We start from the raw sequence: 19,964 nt of genomic DNA on the forward strand, positions 1-19,964 counted from the left end.
AGTTTTAAAAAATAACAAATTTACCCCTATCAAAAAGTTTTCTAACTTTTAAAAGTAACATTCTCCCCCCCCCAAAACCTAGGGTTTAGTTTCCAAAGACTCTCTGACCACTATCTCCAGCCATCGGAGAAAGAACTTCAACCCACTATCTCACCGGCCACCACCGAAGCTTCAAGATGGCACACCAAAGACTCATCTTCATCGATTCTAAATGAATCGATGGAGATAAGGATTTTTGTCGATTCATCTGAAATCGATGAAGATTTCACGATTCAAATGAATCAACACGTCTTCGTCCCCTCTTCTTCCACCGGAGAGTGACGATTTGGTGGCTGACGAGTTGTGGGTTGAAGCATTATTGTCTATTGCCAGAGATGGTGATCGGAGAATGTCTGAAAAATAATTTCTAGGTTTTAGGGGGAAATATTACTTTTGAAAGTTTGAAAACTTTATGTAGGGGTGGAGTTGTTAATTTTTAAAACAGTAGAGGAAAAATAGAATAAATTTTATATTTTTAAACATAATTAATGAAATAATGATTTTACTTTTACTTTTTTGAACGGAAGTTAGTCCAAAGGGGTGAAATGGTCATTTGGCCTTTATTATAACGTACTTCTCAGTTATTTTATTCCAAATTTCCCCTCCGCTCCAAAACATTTCCCTCTCACTGAAAAATTGGGTCAACAACATTAACATTCTCATTTCTTGTCGTCGATGCTCTACCTCTAAATTCGTTGATAGAGCGGAGCAAAGAAAAGCAGATCGACAAAACCTAGCATGATAGTTTAATTGAGCATGTCAAAGCCTTGCCATATTCAATGAAAGTGTTCATTATGATTACGCAAAGTTTCGTCACTGATATTTCTTCTAGGTCAATAAGCTGATCTTGATCCTCGTTTCCTTATTTTTTTTTAAATTTTTTATATTTGGTTGATGATGGATTGAATTTTGTGAATTATATTATTGGAAGCTTAATTTTGATTGTGTTGAATGCTTGCAATTTGTGAATTTTTTTAGTCATTAAATGTTGTGTTCCATTGATTGAAACAATTTGAGTTAATGGAGTTTATTGATTTATTAGATTTCAAGTTTTTATTTTTTATTTTTTAACTATCGGAATTTTAGATTGATAAATTATCTATCTAGCTTTCCTTGAATCACTATCACTCTGAAGGTGGTTTTAGTTGAGACTATTTGAGATTCCGGGTGTGATTTGTTAGATTTCTAGTTGAGCGTTGTTGCTTGCTTTTGCCCAACTAGTAATATTATAAAAACCTATAATAAAGGATATTGAATTAAACCAAAAACAAGCATCATAGAGTCCACTGCTTCAATCAAGCCTCCCATATAAGGTGTGTTTGTTTGGACGCTGGGAATCTTTACTCTGATCAAGAATGGAATGACTCTCATATGTTACCTAAGGAAGCAGACACTAGTATAATTTAGTTATGAATCACAGAGGAAGGCTGCCTTTATGTAGCATGTAGCATAGACATCAAATTCTGCTGATTTCTCTAACTGTTTATATATTAGTTGTACACTAGTAAAAGAAAAAGCTTGATACAGTTGTGTTGTCATAAAAATCTTATCAATATTGAATGAGCATCCATTTTCCTTTATTTTTTGTTTTTCTCTCTACTTCGTAAACATGATACTTAAATAGGCTCTTACAACTTTTGGTATTTTTAATATGCTCCCCTCATTTTCCTTAATAGATAAATTCTTTTCTGTATTCTCACTTGAAGTGTTGTTGCCAAATTAAGGACTTTGACAAACCCTGTGGAGCTCATAAAATGCTTGAGATCCATTAAAAAGAATGCTTTTTTTAACATCTCCGTATCCTGTTATAATTACTCTTCAAGATGACCTGACACCAGATCTTCAGGCTAACGTGGCTAAGGTGAAGTTCGTGTCTTTTGTTTGCAAATTTTGACCTAGTGTCAGCTAGAGTATTAATTTTGGGGCTGTGAAATAGAATCTCAATTTGATCTTTAACCCACTTTGGTGGCATGTGTATCATTTTTACATGTTGACTTAATTTGTAGCGATTCAAGTGAAGATGATGTTGATGACCAAGAGCGCCTTTCAGAAGCATCTGACTACAGGAGCCCAAATGCCATTCATGTTTAAAACTAAGCACCTTTGTACAAGAAGGTGAGTTTTAATTCTAATTTTGAACTTCAGTTAAAACTAAAAAATCTCCATTTTAGATTTTAAACAATTCTTGAATAGAAGTTATCATTCATTTTAAATTTTAGAAGTATTTCAAGTCATAATCATTAATTGTAGAAGAATCTGCTTGTAGTTCAATATTTTTAACTACTTGTAAGAAGAAAAAAAAAAAAAGGTTTACCAGATATACTAAAAAATAATTTTTTGTAGCAGTTTAAATCATGAATAGTCATAAGTTCACAGTACTTTAACTATAATTATATTCTTGTAGTTCATATTCTAATATCTCAATAACCTTGATTGATGCCTTCTCACAGACTCTCTCCCAAAGCAATTCAACAGCCTTTCTTTTTCTTATCCAAAATGCTTTTATTTCTCTCTTTCCAAACAATTCAGAAAATATTGGAGATACCACATCTCTAGTATAAGATTAATCTTCCAAAGTTATTTATTATGATATTTTATAGGAAAATTTGTAGTCTAAGAGTTACATATTTGTTCATCTATTTGTTGTGATATTATAGCTCCTCGGAATGTCTTTCATGTTTTCTGTTTGTGGCTCTGTTTATATTGTTATCACGAATGTTTTTTCTTGGCTTTCTAGGAAATCTTTTTTGAGTTTTGCTATGTCAGCTTCCTTGTTGCTGCAGCTGGCTTGCAGAGTTTGTTGAGCCATTCGCTGGCCATTGTAGACATTTATGCACTTCTCGTGATGCGATCCTTGTAGAATAATCGAATTGTTACTTTGTTTGCTTTTGGTTATGGGGTGAGATAATGCACTTAACAGTAACATAACTCAGTCGTTGCAGCACATAACTTTGTTTGCTTTTTGATATAGATGACTGCAATTAGTCTATTGCCTAGTTTTTTTTGTCGTGTGACACCGACTAACTAGGAATATTTTAAATTGCTTCGTTTTGCATATGATGCTTTGTAGAGAATTTGTTGAAATTTTCCTTTTTCTTTTTAAATGAAAGTGCAAATCAGCAATAATTTCATCAAATTTCTTTTTAATTTAGAAAATCTTGGTCATGATAGCTCTGGTCATTGTTGCTTTGTAATCACATGTAGCATCAGATTTTCATAGAAGTACTGGAAAACTTAAGCTATTCACTGATAGTTCAATTCTGGATGGAGCCAATTCTAAATTGAGTTTTGATGTAAGGGATGTTTTTCTGGTAACTTTTCGCAGAAAAATGTATATAAACAAGATGTGAACTTCAAAAATTCTAGGAATACTACATTTTGAATAGAAAACCTTTGAAGTTCAGTTGTGAAAACCATTCATCACTTCCATTCCCAACTATTTTGTAGCAAAGGAACTTGAAAAATATTTAATCTAAAAATGTTGCAATAGTGCATATTAATGTTGAGAAGATCCTCGAAGTTTTTGTTCTTCCATGATGAGCAATTTTCATCTTTCTTTCTTTTTGCATAATGGCAACTTGTTCTCTTCTAGCTGCCGGTATGCTTCCTGTAGGAGCCTCAGCTAACAACGAAGCCTCCACTTGTTCTTGCATAGTGGCTTCGTTTCCTCTCTTTACTGCTGGTGGGCTTGGAGCCTTTAACTTTGGAGAGACGGGAGGAGAGATTTTTGAAGACTTAGAAGTAGTTTTGACATTACAATTATTTGTTGCAGAAGTTGGCAATGGTAATGGTAATGATGGTAGAGTAGGAGATTTTCGTGAAGTAATTTGCCCATGGTTTTTCCTTTATTGGGTCTTTCATGTAAATTCTCGTGTTCCTGTGTGTTCAATGCTTGATACATTTTAATGTTTGTTTTTCTTATTGCTTCTTCGTTTTGATTTCTTTGTAAGCTGATGCTGGAAAATTGGAAATGGTCCCAAATCCCAATTGGGAACCAGTGCTGCTGGACCATTTGGTTGCATTAATCTAAGAGTTTGAATGTATTACATCTCATTATTTCTTCATGGGCGATGGAATCTATTTTTAAAAAGAATTGCTGCTTGAATCCGATTAGATACGAATAAAATCCATTTTTTGTACGACATTCTCCCCTCAAATCTACTGATTAGAACATGCAAGTCCAATGTTAGAAAACAAATCAAATGAAAAAGAAGCTACAAATCAAAATCATTACACAAAACAAGATCGATTCAGGTGGTTCAATTAATAATGCTCACGTCCATGACTGCATTAGGTTTCTTATTAATTTTGAAGAGTTACAAGATATAAAAGAAGATATCACCACATATTTATGCATGAATTTAGAAAAACGTAATCGCAAGTAAATCCCTTATATGTCCTCTGCAAGAGGCCTCTGCTCCCTTGACCCTTGGTTGTGAGGCCATGTCCTACAGTATTTTCCCAATTTAACCCTGCAATTATGGTTGACAATTTAACCCTGCAGTAACCAAATTACCATGTGTGTGGGTCCCAATCATTTCTAATCCATTGACAACCCATTTATGTCCTATCTACATCTACCAAACCCAATTTCAAGCAACAGATGACAGGGCATATGCACTTGAGCATTAATGAGGCCAAACTTATTCACATTGAACACATACAAGTTTTGTGTCATCAACAATTGATTTTGCTAGGGGATCTTCAAATGTTATGTCATCTACAGTTGATTTTGTACTTTAAGGTTTTGAACAATTAATTCATTTTTAAACCCATATAAATCAAAATAGATTTGATTTTAGTCAAATTGAGTTTGGAGTTAACTCAAATTTAAATTAACACTATAATATTTAATTTGAGCTTATTTAAATTGATATATAATATCATCAAAAAATCGTTAATAAAATAAACAATATCATTATAGAAGTGAATAATATCACTAGTGAAATGAATAATGTAATTGGATAAATAAATAATCAATCATAAGATAGAGCTCTAGCTTTCCTCTTCTGAAATGCTCCACAAGAAAGACAGGCCATGTGTTTTTCCAGCGTATCTGCATAAATAATGAGAGGCACTTCCATGACAAAGATTACACAAATAACAACACATGATTGTTATTTATACTTCTTATTATTTGATATGTACAAAAGAGATTATAGGTTTCTCACAATATATCTAGGGGCATATGCAACCCAAATTGTCTGGGGCTTAGATTCTTTCTTTGGCTTAAACAAACCAAACTCAAATTGAAATTTTAAACTCTTTTTCTTTGGTGATAATTTTTCAACTTTTCTTATATTTGAGTTAAACTTGAGATGGTTGTTTTTTATTCGAATCGAATTCAAATTAACTCTTGTTTAGGTTTGATTCGGCCTGAACTATCAGTAATATCAACTTGTGAGGTAAGCTTTCCTGTGGAGAAACACAACTCTCTTCTAACAGAAATTAATATATGTTTGATATAATTTTCTATCCATTGTAAGATCCCACCATTCTTCTTTGCCTTATTATGTGACACTGTGCTTGTTCATGTTCGACCCCATCCTTAGCCAAGTTACAAGTGCACATAACAAACGAGAACTTTTCATGGCCTGAACACTTGTCAACTGTTAAATACTAGTGTCAGAACAATAAAACAAATAATTATATTCAACACTAAATAGGAAAACACACAATTTATCTTGATTCAGCCAATAATTTGTAAATAATTTTGTTCTAGAATCGATTTACGCTTATGTTTGAGTTGAATGGAACTTGTATGTTTGAATCTGCTTAAACTCAGTTTGTTTATGAAAACTAAATCAATCTTTGATTCAAATTTGATTCATTCAGTCTGAACTGAAAAATTAAGCACTAACAATTTGGATCTAATCTAGCTTTTTTTTTTTTTTTTAAAAGGCCCCAGAATGCATTATTTTAAGAAATGAAGTAATTGTCTCATTTTATTTATCAATTATAATCTTGACAGTTGAGACAGGCACTTAAAAAGTGCAAACTATTAATATTCCACTGCTTTTGCACAATGTACCTATTATTTTGTGGGACAATTTCAAATATATTTATATCTTCATGCTTCCTAATTATAGTACCTAGGGATTGTGTCCCCAGGAATTTGGGACAAAATTTACCTCTTTGATATTCTCAATATCTTATACATTATTTTGCCATATTTATTTAGGTTAGATATGGTGACTCAAATTTTGGAACATGTTTTTCAAACAAAAAATCAGGAGTTCCAGTATTCAAACAGACATTCCAGTGGGGTGAACAAGTGTTCCAAACATTGTATCAAGTCAAAAGGAGGTCATTCCATTAGTTGTTCATTGGCTGTTTAAAAGCATTTTGGTTGTTTTAGTTTGGAATGGACATCCCATCAAGTGGAACGACCATTTCGTCCCAGATATAAATTTTGTAGCCCATGAATTCATCATTAAGTGGGAAAAGCCTCAAATGTGCTATTGCCCAAAGTAAATTTTTAAGATAATAATGTGAAATGAAAAAGTCTGAATTATCCAAAGTAAGCATTGTCGGAAAAGCCTAATTATACCTTTTTTAAGATAATAATGTGAAATGAATACCCATCATGAATAAAACAGTCAGTTAAGATATAAAATCTTAAATGTGGAGTTAGTAGATCTTGGCTTGACTCCACACTCTAGTAAATGGATGTGAGTGCACACCTTGGCACCTTCTGATATGCTCCTATTGAAGTGTAAATTGAGTTTGTCTTCTCAAGGTTTATTAGTCTGGTGGTTCATGTTTTGCCAAGTAAAGGTACCTTGTCACCGAAAAAGTGTAAATTGATTTGAACTCTAATACCATTTGTCAGGGTTGAACATTACTACCTAACTTGTTGATAAACCAAATGGTGTTCGGTGAAGCGATTTGAAGGCTTTTATGCATTGAAATTTAGGTTGAGTTTCTCATAACCGAACTAAATTAACAATAATGCTTCATGTATAATTGGTAGTTACCAACAAATACAAACAAACTAATATATCATTATATGATTGAGTGATTTTGAAATAAAAATAATATAAACAATTAGATTACTTAATCATATGATGTTATATTAGATTGTTTTACACATTAGTACCTATCATCTACACATATAAGGCTGAAACTGTAGTGTTGAAAAGCCATTATCACATAGAGAATCTTGATACAATAAAGAAAAAACATTAATAATTGAGTTTGGCCTTGTCTAGTGAGCAAGCTGTTACAAGCAAGTCCCAAATCACATAAAAGAAAAGGATTGGTGGCCTTCTTCCTGTTTATACACAAGCACAGATAGATGGACATTGTGCCTCAAGATGTGGACCATGAAGCTGCCATCTCTCTCAGTCTTGCTCTCTATTTTGTTCATAAAAAAGTGATTTTGGACATGATATGTGTCTCCTAGACTATTTATAAAATAAACAACAACAATAATAATAATAATAAAAAGGACCTCAGAAATTGATGGATCATTTGCATATATAGTTTGAGGATAAGTTGGACACATGACTTGAAACGCTTTTAAAAGCTAATTTCTAGCTCATTTATCTACCGACCATAGTGCCCACATGTAAAAGCCGATCTCTAGTCCTACTATCAAGTGTCGTTAAATTTAATTAAAATTGTGGGAACCTTTCTTTTTTTACCGATGGAACAATAATTAGAGGTGAATTTGAGTCAAGTCAATTTGGGTTAGGCTTGATGTTTAGCTTCAACTGGTCAAGTTTAAAAGGATCATCTCATTTTGTTGGAGCATGGCTTGAGATTGATACCTTACTGGCATATCCGCATCAAAGCTTTCTTCATTAGAATTTTTTTTTCTTTACCGATTATTTTTCTTGTTTTCCTAATATTTTTGACGATTTTTCTTCTCTAATGACACTTTTCCTTTTCTAATATTACCATTCACCAATTTGAGTGAACTAACATTAAACTAACTATTTTGAATTTGAATTGAGCTCAAGTTTAACTTTTTTGAGACAGTTTAACTTGAATCCACCCCTAATAAAACAATAACAACAACATAAATAATAAACTTAAAATGTAAACTTATAATAACAATAGGCTTCTAAAAATAGAGGTTAAAGAGCAATTTTATAGGCACTTATAATGAGTTTTAATTAATAATGAGTCACTGTATGATTAAATGTTATTTTATCTTTAATTTAAAATTATATATTTATATGATGATATATAATTATTAATATCTATATTAATATTTATTAGTGCATATAATTTTATTGAAACATTACGGAACGGTGTAATAAATGCAAGGGCTTAGATGACCTTTTCAAATATGAAATCCACCAGGATCCTAAAATAATGTTGGCCAACAGTGGCAGGCTTCAACAATGCTAGATGTGGCACTGAAAAGAGGGCTAAAGGGTTTGTTCCTATCCAAAGTATATTATTTTTTTAAATTTTTACCTATTAACTTAAACAATTTCAAATATTTACCTATCTGTTAATTTTTGTTGTTATTATCAAAGATAAAATTATCATTTTAAAATTTTTATTTAAAAAAATGATAATTTATCTACATTTTTTACCTCAATTTTAAAAACTCATAATTCTTCGTAACTCACTTAAAAAAAAAATTAACTTAATTTTAGAAAGTTGCTTTTTTCCCCCCACCATTTAGGGTTCATAGGTTTTCATATTTTAGAGATAACAATTATCCCTTCAAAATTTAAAATATTGTACTTATATTCCCAAAATTTTATTTTCTTTTTTTTATGACCATTCTTCTAGATGATTTTCTCTGGTGCATTGTCAACTCCACCATTGATAAATCCTCTCCTTCCTCGGTGGTTTTCCAACGTGAAAACCACTGAAATCTAATGAAAATCATTGGATGTCACACAGATTTGTGCATCAATTGAAGCACGAATGCATTGATCGATGCATAGATGCACCGATCAAAATCACATAGATGTGAACCAGGTACATGTGATGTCGATCGAGGCATAGATTCGTGCCACATCCCATTATTTTCATTAGATTTCGATGGTTTTCATGTCGAGAAACCATTGGGGAGGGAAATGGCTTATTGGTGGTGAGATTGATGACACACCAAAGAAAATCACTAGGAAGAATGGTTATTAGAAAGAGAAAATAAAATTTTGAGGGTGTAAGTGCAATGTTTTAAAATTTGAGGCGGTTGTTATTAGTAAAATATGAAAACTCTATGAACCCTAAATGGTGGGGGTGAAAATGTAACTTTCTAAAATTAAGTTAATATTTCTAAGTTAGTTAGGTTGGAAATTTTGAGTTTTTAAAATTAAGGTGAAAAATAGAGATAAATTATTCTTTTTCAAATAAAAATTTTAAAATAACGATTTTACGTCTGATAGTAACAACAAAAATTAACAGATAAATGGGTGTTTGAGATTTCTAAAGTTAATGGATGAGAATTTGAGAAAATAATATACTTTGGATAGGAATAAGTCCTTTGGCCTTGAAAAGAGATAGGCTACTGGCTATACCATGTACACATTAATAACCACAAAACTAAATGATATGAGTAGATTTGAGTTGAGTTGAATCCAAATAAGGAATAGCTTAAGTTTGATTTGAATTCAAAATAGTTATCTCAAGATTGAGTTTGGTTTGTTCAAATTACCGAAAAAGAAGAAGAATTACCACAATAGTAGCAACAAATTGCTGAAGAAGAAGAAGAAAAGAATCGCTTGTGATTTAGGATCAAATCCACCCAAGGAAAATGAGAAGTCATACTCTCTAATTTTATGACTACCATCAGTAAGAAATTTGACAGGAAGTTTGCTTTCTTAATTTTTTTTTAAATTACCATTTGTAAAATCAAAATGAATGAAAAAAAAAGATTTTGCTATAAAGGAAATGAAAAAATGATTAGTGATTTTTAATATTACAAAAAAAAAAAAGTTTAATAAAGGAAAATATAATTCATCCTTATTAGAAAAGGGAAACTTCTTCAAAGCCCCTATATTTTGTCTTCAGTACATTAAGATCTATCAAATTAAAAAAACTCATTACAAGAACTTCTTGTCAGGAAAAAGTTGAAGGTTGCTTTATCTTCACACATAGCCTCTCTAAAATCTAGGTTGTTCAATTCATGGGCAGTTGGCTAGCAAGCTGATCCATTTCATTCTACAAATCAAAGCTATTGATGTTGCCTCGATTTACACATAGTAAACCATTGCAAGGGATTATCCACTCTAACTTTCATTGACTTTACAGTTTTGCTCTCAAAAGACGTTTCATGTGGAAAGAAAGATAATGAGTTAATATTGACAAAAAACCTTGACTCATGTTCAACTTGAAATTTTTTACATCAACAAAAACTTATGAGCCGAAAGTTAAATAACAGATAGCATAGGTGAAAGAAAGGTGAAAGGTTAAGGCTGATCACCTGGATTAAAACTTTATTATTATTATTGAAAATAAAAATAAATTAACCTAAATTTTAAACCTTCCTGCCTCTTATGTTTCCAATTTTGCAAATTGGACTCTAATTTTGATGAGTCTTATTGCTACTTCTTCTATGGTGATCCTCTCCAATGGCGATTCTCTTGTACACTCCATAGCCAAACTCAAGATAGAAGACACACATGCCTCCTTACTAGAGAAATGTTCATCATCCCTTCTTAGTAGATTTGTGTCTAAGACTTGCATCACTGTGCTGCTTAATGATTCACCAACCCAACTCCTTAAACTCTTTTCTCCTGTAAAAATTTCATCTGTTGGCTTCTTCCTTGTAAATGTTTCCATTAGTATGATACCATAACTGTAAACATCTCCTTTTCTAGATATTTTTCCTTCTCTTCCATATTCTAGGAGTCGTCACATGCATTTCCATTGTCAGATGTATACATCAATAGATTTTATGTTTGTAAAAGGGAAATAACCAACAACAAAGAATGTTAGAAAATTTTTGAAGTGGGTTAACATTCATTGTAATTTTGATTTAATTAAAACCATATAATTTAATAGTCCAATGAAGATTTACGCATGAGCTTACAGGTAATAATATAGGTAGACAATATCAATATAGGTTTTAAGCTTTATTGGAGCCTTGATAGGGTCTAATATACTACTAGTTAGGTTCTATCTTTGAAACCCTATTTTAAGAGAAGAAGACTAGTCAAGTGATCTTAGAAGCTCTATGAATTCATAATATATGACTCAATCAAATGTTCTTATAAACCTTATATCTAATTTCGCATTTTATAATTTGTGCAAAAATCATACTGAATAGATTGAATTATATTAAATTCATGTAAATTAAATCACAAACTTAATAAAAATAATGTAGAGTTAGAAAAATTTACCTGGTGCCATGTAACCAATGGTGGCAACGGTTTGTGTCAAAGTCATTGAGTCTTCTTCACCTAAGAGCTTTGCAATGCCAAAATCGCTCAAATGGGCAACCAAATTTTCATCAATCAAGACATTGTTGGGCTTCAAGTCACAATGAACAATGAAAGTTGGACAACCAAAATGCAGATATTCTAAACCTAAAGCAACATCTATCATGATGTTCAACCTCTGTGAAATGTCCAAAACAATATTTTTAGAATACAAACATTTCTCCAAGCTTCCATTGGGCATGTACTCGAGTATCAGACCTTTAAAATCCTCATTTGTACAACTACTGATGACTTTGACAAGATTTCGATGACGAAAACTGCTTAAAAGTTCACATTCAGTTTTGAAACTTTTAATTGCTCCATCAAAATGTAGGTGAAATACTTTCACTGCAAGATCCATACCATCATCAAGTCTACCTTTGTAAACTGAACCATAGCTTCCTCTTCCAAGTAGGTTGTTCTCATTGAATCCATCTGTAGCTTTCATTAGTTCTTGGTAAGAAATTCTTCTCCAGGTATGATGTGGAGACATCTCAACATTAGTGGGTGGCTTTGTGCTCTTTTTTAGGGTTTTGGTCAGCACAAAAGTGAGAATCAAGATAGTGACTACAATGCTTAGCGGTAAAACAATCAATATGATAACCTTTTTAGCCCTTAGTTTTCGAGGACTGTTTGTTTTGCATGTGGGAACTTGAAGTTTTGGAGAGCCACATAATGCAAGGTTTCCCATGAATGATTTAGTCGAAAAGTTTCCAAAAGATCCTTTTTCAGGAATTTTGCCACTTAGTCGGTTGAAAGACAAGTTTAGATACTTCAGATGCATGAGTTTTTCTAGAGATATAGGAATGTCTCCAGAGAGATTGTTACTAGATAAATCCAAGAAGACCAAGCTTGTCATTTCACCAATTGATTCAGGAATTGAGCCTTCTATTCTATTCCATCCTAAGGATAGATTTTGTAGATTTTTTAAACGTCCAATGTTGTTTGGAATATTGCCAGACAACAGATTCCTTGACAAATCTATATTTATCACAACCTTCAGGGCTTCTATTTCTAAAGGGAGAGACCCATTTAGAAAATTTGATGACAAATTAAAGTACAACATGTTCTCAAGCTGCCATAAAGTTGAGGGTATGAAAGAAGCTAACCTATTGAAGGCCAACGACAGTTTATTTAGTGTAGTGAGATTGCCCACGCATGCAGGTATGGATCCAAAAATCTTGTTACCATCTAATTGCAAGTCACGTAATTTATTCAGTCCACAAAGATCATCCGGGATGGACCCTTTTAGTTTATTATTTCCAAGGTTCAAACCCTGGAGTTTTTGTAGTCCACCTAGTGTAACTGGGATAGATCCAATCAATTCATTGTTTTCCAACTGCAAATCTATCAAGTTTTTCAAATTTTTTATTTCTCTGGGAATGTTGCCACTAATATTGCAGTCATTCATGTGAATACTTTCCAAAGAAATAGAGAGATTCCCTATGGAACTTGGCAGAATGCCATTCAATGGATTTCCATTCAACTCTAAATACTTTAAATTCCTGCAAAGGGTCAAGGAGGAAAGAAAGCTCAAATTTGGGGTATAAGATGTCAAGAAATTATCAGATAAGACAAGCCACCCAAGATTTCTTAAATTTCCAGTTGTATCAGGAATGAAGTCAGAGAATGAGTTTTCTGAAATATCAAGAATAAAGAGCTTGGAAGAATTGAAGACAAAGTTCGGAAATCTCCCACTAAAACAATTAGAACCCAAGTGAAGACCTTTAAGATTTGGAAGTTGAATGTTTGAAGAAAGAAATCCTGAGAAAGAAAGCTTATTTTCCACAACAGAAAGATGTTTCATCATTGATATATTGAAGAGAGCTGTTGGAACCACGCCGACTAAATTGTTAAAATTAAGTACCAGATATTGTAGATTATGAAGATTTCCAATTTCACTTGGAATCTCACCTGAAAATTAATATGAGAGCTCATCATTTGGTGGATTAATTATATTTTACTATAAAACTATATATTTTTTATTTAGGGTTGGATCCAGTTTGAGCTTGAATCAAATCCATGGCTCAACTTGAATGAGTTGATTTTGAGCAAGAGCTCTAGCTTGACGTCTTGGCTTGTTTTTTATTAGATGACATTGTTTATCTTGTTAGCGACACATTTTATATCTCCGACGATATTGTTTACATCGTCATCGATCATTTGGTGATATTGTTTACCAGTTTGAATGAGCCCGAATAAGACATTATGTTTTTTATTTGAGCTCAAACCAACCCTAGGCTCAACTTAGATCAAATTAAATTTATACCTATTTATATTATCCAATTGCATATATCATACCTTGGAGTTTATTGCCAGAAATAAACATATATTGAAGCTGAGTCAAATTTCCAATTTCCTTTGGCAATGGTCCTGTGAATTAATTCAAAGATCTCATTTCATCTAATAAAAAATGATTAATCTAAAAGAGAAACAGAAAAGTCAAGATTAAAGAATTGTGAATATTTGTGACATCTAGTTTATTCTCAAGATATTATTCAATTTGCCACAGTTTTGCTTTTCAGATTTAATCAATGTTATGTTATCATTTTTAAGCAATGTGGGATGACTATATGCCCAACATCTCCCTTGTGATTTGCCTATAAGTGTTAATATCCTTCTGTTTGTTTTTCTTTTTAAAGCTTGCTGCCTTGGAGTCATTGTTAATTTCTAAAGTTAATGGATCTTAATAAATCAACCAAAATAATACAGGTGTAAGATTATTTTCCCTATAAAAAAGTTGAATATACGGTAAAACTATATGGGGTCTCTCTTGAGTTGCATGAAAGTCATTTTATATGTCTTGCTTTTCATATACAATATTTAGGAGATTTCGCGTATGCTGGTATATTGAATATGACATCGTCAGACAATATCTGTTTTTTGTGTTGGACAATTGAATGTCATGAGAAACCAGTTGAGGGTTATATACAATCCTATCGAAAGTTTAGTGGAAGCATCTTTAAGATTTCAGTGATTATGTGGGGCATATGTAAAAGCAATAATAATTTATAGGCCAAAAAAGATTATTTCCCACCTAAGGTTTGTTAAAATGACAAATTCTCACAATTTAAGTTTAAAAAAAAAAGATTATCATCTAGCATTAATTTTTGTTGATGAATTCCATCAAGCAAGAAGGTCTTACAGTCATTTGCATAAATTTCTCTATTTTATTTTATTCTTTATGTTTCCTCCTTATTTTTTGTTATTATTTTTTCTTTAGTTTTTCTATTTTTTCTTTTTCAAAACAACGTTTGTTTAGAGTAGAACTTAATTTTTTATAATATTAGAAATGCTAATGAAAATTTTCAAGAGATTTTAAAATTCAAAAAATGTTTGAGGGTACTTTTAAATATATAAATTTTAACATGTCCTTTGACAATTTAAAAAATAACAGTTACACCATTAAAAAATTAGACAAAAACATAACATTTAAAGTTTGTTAAAATTTTGATATCTTTTAGAAATCTGAGTAGTAAATTTTTTAAGTTAGTAAGGTTATAGTGATAATTTGACATTTACATTAAGTGTTTATGATAGTTTTGTAATTCTAATAAAAGGGTAAAACAATTATTTTTAGAAAAACCAAACAAAATTTATCAATAAAAGCGAATAACAACTGAAAATTTGATTTTTTTAAACTTAAAGGTTGAAAATGTGGCATTTCATTAAACCTTGGGTGGGAAATAATCATCTGGCCTAATTTATAGTCATAAAGAATTTAAGTGGATTATGTAAAAGAAAGCATCAGTAACTTTGAAAGCCAAGAATAGGTGATTGCCCTTTACAATTTGTAGTGGGGGGCAAGTAAAGAAGAAGATCAAGAATATTAATTAGTAAAAAAATTTAATTGATTCAGTCCATTACAATAACCTAAACATTGGTCAAGGATCCTTTATATGTTCAAGTGGTGTGAAAGTATAGTAGTTGTGGGCTGCTCTAAGTTAGTGGTTGTCACTTTAATCATTCTTCCGTGAAGCTGTGGAGAAAGGTGGGGGTATATGAGTTGGAATCAAGAAAGATGAATTTAAGTATGAGTCCGCCGAATTGATGAATAGTAATATTGGAGAAAAGAATAATCATCAAAGAAAAAGAAACATTATCCGAATAAAAAAAGAATACTTCAGTCTTGATTCATTTATGGATTCGAAACCGGTTTGACTGATATTACCTCTAGTGGAAAGAGGGGAAGTTCTATATATGAAATGATAAAGACTATCACATGATCCATAATGTCTTAACTTCAAAGATAATACAATAATTTAAATTATGGAAATTAATGGGTGTCAAGAAAATCATACCCTGAATATTATTGTAGTCAAGATAAATCAAGGAGAGTTGAATCAAGTTTCCAATATCTTTCGGAATAGCTCCTGAGAAAAAAAATTGAACAGGATAACATTAAAAACAAACAATTTTCCAATTTTTCTTGTCAAAGGCTGAAAGTTACCTGATTTTCTTTTTCAAGTGCATAAAGTTTTAAGTACATAATTGAATATATAAATGATCTATCAACATGTGATTGAGTGATTTTGAATTAAGGATAAAGTAATATCTAATTATATGATAATATATTATTTATATACTTTATTGTGCACTCAAAATTGTGTGCACATATGATTGCTCTTTGTTTTTTAACATTAAATGATACAATAAACAATAACATTTTTTTAAAAAAAATGTGGGCATTCTCCACATGAGAATTTTTTTCAATAATATTTTAAGTGTTCCTTATTCTACATTTTTTATTAAGTATGTAATTTTTAATGGTCAACAATTTTTCCAAAGGATAACCATAATTGTAGATATTGAGCTATCATTTTTTTTTTTATTAAAGAAATCAAATATTTTTTTCTATTGAATGGACAAAATCTCATATTTTTCTATTAAAGAAAACAAACTTTCAAATTTTCTTGTAAATGAGATAAAACTTTTTGTATTTTTTATTGAATATATTAAATAAGTACAATTAGAATTGTTTGCTTTATTTTGTTTCTAAAAGTAAGGTGATTAGTTACCTACCTTTAATAAAAATGGTGAAAATTTAGTTCCTTTAATTAAAAAATCTAAAAGTTTTATTTTTTTAAAATGAAAATGTGGAATTTCAGTCAATTCAATAAAAATAAACAAAGTTTGATATTTTTATAGAAAAAAAAAAAGAGATAATTTGATACTTTTTAGTGTTATTATCCCAAATAAATAATGTTATTTCAATTTGGGAATATTGTTTAAAAATTCAAATTGGACCAGCTAGTCTGATCAGAAACCAGTGTCAAATCTAATACAAATCATATTTAAAATCTATTTCAACAACTAGATCAAATTGACTTAGGTTGAATAGAGTGAATACTATCAAATTATGATTCAATTAAGTTAAATTAATCTGATCATCATTCTGATTACATGATAATATTATGTGATTAAAATCTAATTTAAAATTTTAATTATTTCATATTAATGTCACCATTCTAACCAAACAATCAAACCAGTTGTTCCATGAATCAACTTTTTCATTAGATTAATTCCCAATCTAAATCTAAACACATTGAAGAGAAGATAATAAAAAATAATTACGAACCAGTGAGCTGATTATTTGCAAGTATTAATGATTCTAGTTGTGTACAATTGCCCAACTCCTTGGGAATTTCTCCTACAAAATCAACAAATTTATTTGAGCAATTGTATTAGTTAGAAATTTCAAGTCTTAATTAGTAATAAGATTATAATAAAATTATGTACACAAATAATGATTTATTATTATGTGATTAGATATTACACTATAAAATTAACATTATAGCATATACCTTGGAGTCTATTGTGTCCAATAAATATGTTCTTAAGTTGAGACAATTTTCCAATTTCTTTCGGCATGGCTCCAGTGAAATAATTGTGCGACAAGGCCAAGGATTGCAAGCTTCTGCATCCTGATAAATTGGATGGTATTTGGCCAGTGAACATGTTTCCATCCAAGTAAAGAACTTCCAAACTAGGAAGATTATCAAACTTAGTTTCAGTGAGTCCACCAGACAATCCATTATCGCCCAAGTTAATACGTACCAAATAAGGCATGTTGAAAAAGATGGAAGGGAAGGAGCCTGAGAGTTGGCTATGATACAGACTGAGTACTTGCAGTGAAGATATGTTGAAGATGGAGGTGGGAATGGAGCCCGAAAGCTGATTGTAATCAAGATGAAGTCCTTCAAGTGAAGACAAGTTACCTAGGGCTTCTGGGATAGTCCCTGAAAACTTGACTTCATTCAAACCCAATAATTGAAGTTTAGTTAAGGATCCCAACCATAATGGGATCTCTATATTATTGAAGTTATTGTTACTCAACTGAAGGTGCTTCAGTTGACGTAAACGAGCCAGCTCATCAGGGATAGCGCCATGAAAGCTGTTGTTTTGAATGCTCAGAGACGAAAGGAAAGACAGGTTTCCCAGTTGAGGAGGAAGAGTGGCTGTAAGATGAAAGTAAGAAATATTCAAAGCTGTAACTCTATGGTGACGGGCACCACAACGGATGCCAATCCAATTACAAGCGGAGGTAGCTGAGGACCAATTTGTGGACAATAAATTAGTGGGATCATGGGTTATATGAGCTTTTAAAGCAAGAAGAGCTTGTTGGTCTGTGAAAATGTTGGTTTGTTTTGCAGTGACAAAGGAAAGTGTTGAAAATTGAACAAAGTAAGCTACCAATAAACTGCGAAGGGAAAGATTTTTCTCCATGAGAGGCCAGGCTTTTGTGTACATGTCAATGTAACAAAAGTAGAAGCAATATATATATATATATATATATAAAGGTGGATTGGTACCCATAATGATATTTTACACCGGTTTCATGAATTAATTATTCTTTTCTATAATGAAGTAATTAGGAAAAAAAAGAGGAAAAAGAAGAGCAATGACTTTGACTTCAAAGTTCTAGAGATAAGAAATAGTGACATAACGTTGATTTAAAGGTTAGTGTGAAGAGAGTTTTTGTCAATAATTGTAGTCTGAGTCTTATGTGAGTTAGGTTAGATAAAAACGATGAAGATCTAATTAATAAGACTTTAATGTCTTCTATAATGACATATGAATAAAATACGAAACTAAATAGTGAAACATAATGTATATGCTTATGGTATAACTATTAGTTATAGTTTATATAATATATCCCAAGGAGAATGAATGCATAAGAGTGTAGGTATTATGTATGCATTCTACATCTATGTGTTCCCTTTGCTCTCTGTGGTAGGCTTGTGTAAATAAATTACAACTAATTATACTGGATAATAAAAAGATTTTTAATACAAATATGATTTTAATGGTTTAATCTTGTCCTAATTGGATATAAAAAATATTGTAATAATGAAAATATCTTGATTGGAAAGGAGAAAATATCTTATTATTGTGATCAAAACAAATTCCTTTTAAGAGACTCTAAACCATTATGTTGTAAAACAAATGTCTTCTCATTATCACATGTTGAACTTAAAGTTTATAAACAAAGGTCTTCTCGTTATTACATGTTGGATTTAAAGTTTATCTGTGTCCCTTATCATTAGGCGGGCAAGAAATGCTCCTTGATCACTAGTTAAACAACTCTCCTCGAAGGAACACTCCTCATAAAGGTATCATTACTTTAAAACCAAGATTAAAGTGAAAGTCAAGCAGATACATATTATATTTATATAATCAACATGATGATCGTGAAATTTTATTCCTCAGATTGGACTGTTTCATCCCTTCTAACACGTAAGTAGTGTGCCAAAGGAGTCAAGATGGATTGTGATTGAAGGAGAAAAAAGTCACAATGTCCAATAAGGTTGTCCCATTTTTCTGTCCCTTCTAACACGAATGTAGTGCGCAGGAGTCAACATGGATTGTGATTGAAGGAGAAAAAAGTCACCATGTCCAACAAGGTTATCCCATTTTTCTATCCCTTCTAACACGTATGTAGTGCGCGGAAGGAGTCAACATGGATTGTGATTGAAGAAGAAAAAAGTCACCATGTCCAAGAAGTTATCCCATTTTTCTATCCCTTCTAGCACGTACGTAGTGCGCAGAAGGAGCCAGCATGCACCGTGATCGAAGGTGAAAAAAGTCACCATGCATGTCCCCGCGGTTTCCCATTTTTCTATCTTATAAAGTGTCAAGATATAAAAACACCGACTTAGACATAAAGACGAAAGAGAACATAAGCATGAATCATCATATTATTTCATGATGATGCAATACATATTTATCCCACTAAGTTTTTTTTTTTATTTTTAATTAGTGTGAATGGAAAAAATTATTTAGTGTTCTTCTATATTGGTGATCTGAATTTTAATATGCTTGTTTAAGTAGTTTGACTCATTGTCAAGATTCATTTATTTTAAATACCCAGTTTATCCTAAAATATTTATTAATAGTTTAAAAAGTTTATAAATTATTAACCAATTTTATCTTAGTTTCCTTAGCCATGTGGGCAAATATAAACCCATTATATTTCTTGACTTAGACACAAAGACGAAAGAGAACACAAACATGCATCATTATATTATTTCATGATGA

General features: G+C 31.4%; 1 protein-coding gene and 1 long non-coding RNA gene across 3 annotated transcripts; one reads left to right on the plus strand and one right to left on the minus strand.

Moving 5' to 3' along the window:
• Nucleotides 1-642: 642 nt before the first annotated feature.
• LOC123218212 lies at nt 643-4,092 on the plus strand. 2 transcript variants are annotated; one of them, XR_006502640.1, is made up of 4 exons: nt 643-871; nt 1,764-1,900; nt 2,046-2,154; nt 2,777-4,092. It is a non-coding gene; the product is annotated as an uncharacterized LOC123218212 (long non-coding RNA). The 2 variants fall into 2 exon arrangements; XR_006502639.1 differs by lacking the exon at nt 1,764-1,900.
• Nucleotides 4,093-10,257: 6,165 nt separating this feature from the next.
• Nucleotides 10,258-18,176, minus strand: LOC123219741 (probable LRR receptor-like serine/threonine-protein kinase At3g47570). The gene is made up of 6 exons (XM_044641724.1): nt 17,231-18,176; nt 17,005-17,076; nt 15,728-15,799; nt 13,707-13,799; nt 11,349-13,340; nt 10,258-10,850 (listed from the first exon to the last, which is right to left on the minus strand). The coding sequence occupies exons 1-6, from the start codon at nt 18,174-18,176 to the stop codon at nt 10,501-10,503; spliced, it is 3,525 nt and encodes a 1,174-aa protein (XP_044497659.1). The 3' UTR covers nt 10,258-10,500.
• Between the last annotated feature and the right edge of the window lie 1,788 nt (nt 18,177-19,964).

This window comes from Mangifera indica, chromosome 6 (assembly GCF_011075055.1).
Source record: "Mangifera indica cultivar Alphonso chromosome 6, CATAS_Mindica_2.1, whole genome shotgun sequence".
Taxonomy (NCBI): domain Eukaryota; kingdom Viridiplantae; phylum Streptophyta; class Magnoliopsida; order Sapindales; family Anacardiaceae; genus Mangifera; species Mangifera indica.

What these genes read in the sequence shown, in the direction of transcription:
- LOC123219741 (XM_044641724.1), bottom strand. Translation starts at nt 18,176, where the DNA reads ATGTACACAAAAGCCTGGCCTCTCATGGAGAAAAATCTTTCCCTTCGC. An exon ending in TGACTACAATAATATTCAGG is followed by an intron (nt 13,800 to 15,727) that starts GTATGATTTTCT and finishes ATTAATTCACAG; the next exon opens with GACCATTGCCAAAGGAAATT. An exon ending in TATGATATATGCAATTGGAT is followed by an intron (nt 13,341 to 13,706) that starts AATATAAATAGG and finishes ATTAATTTTCAG; the next exon opens with GTGAGATTCCAAGTGAAATT.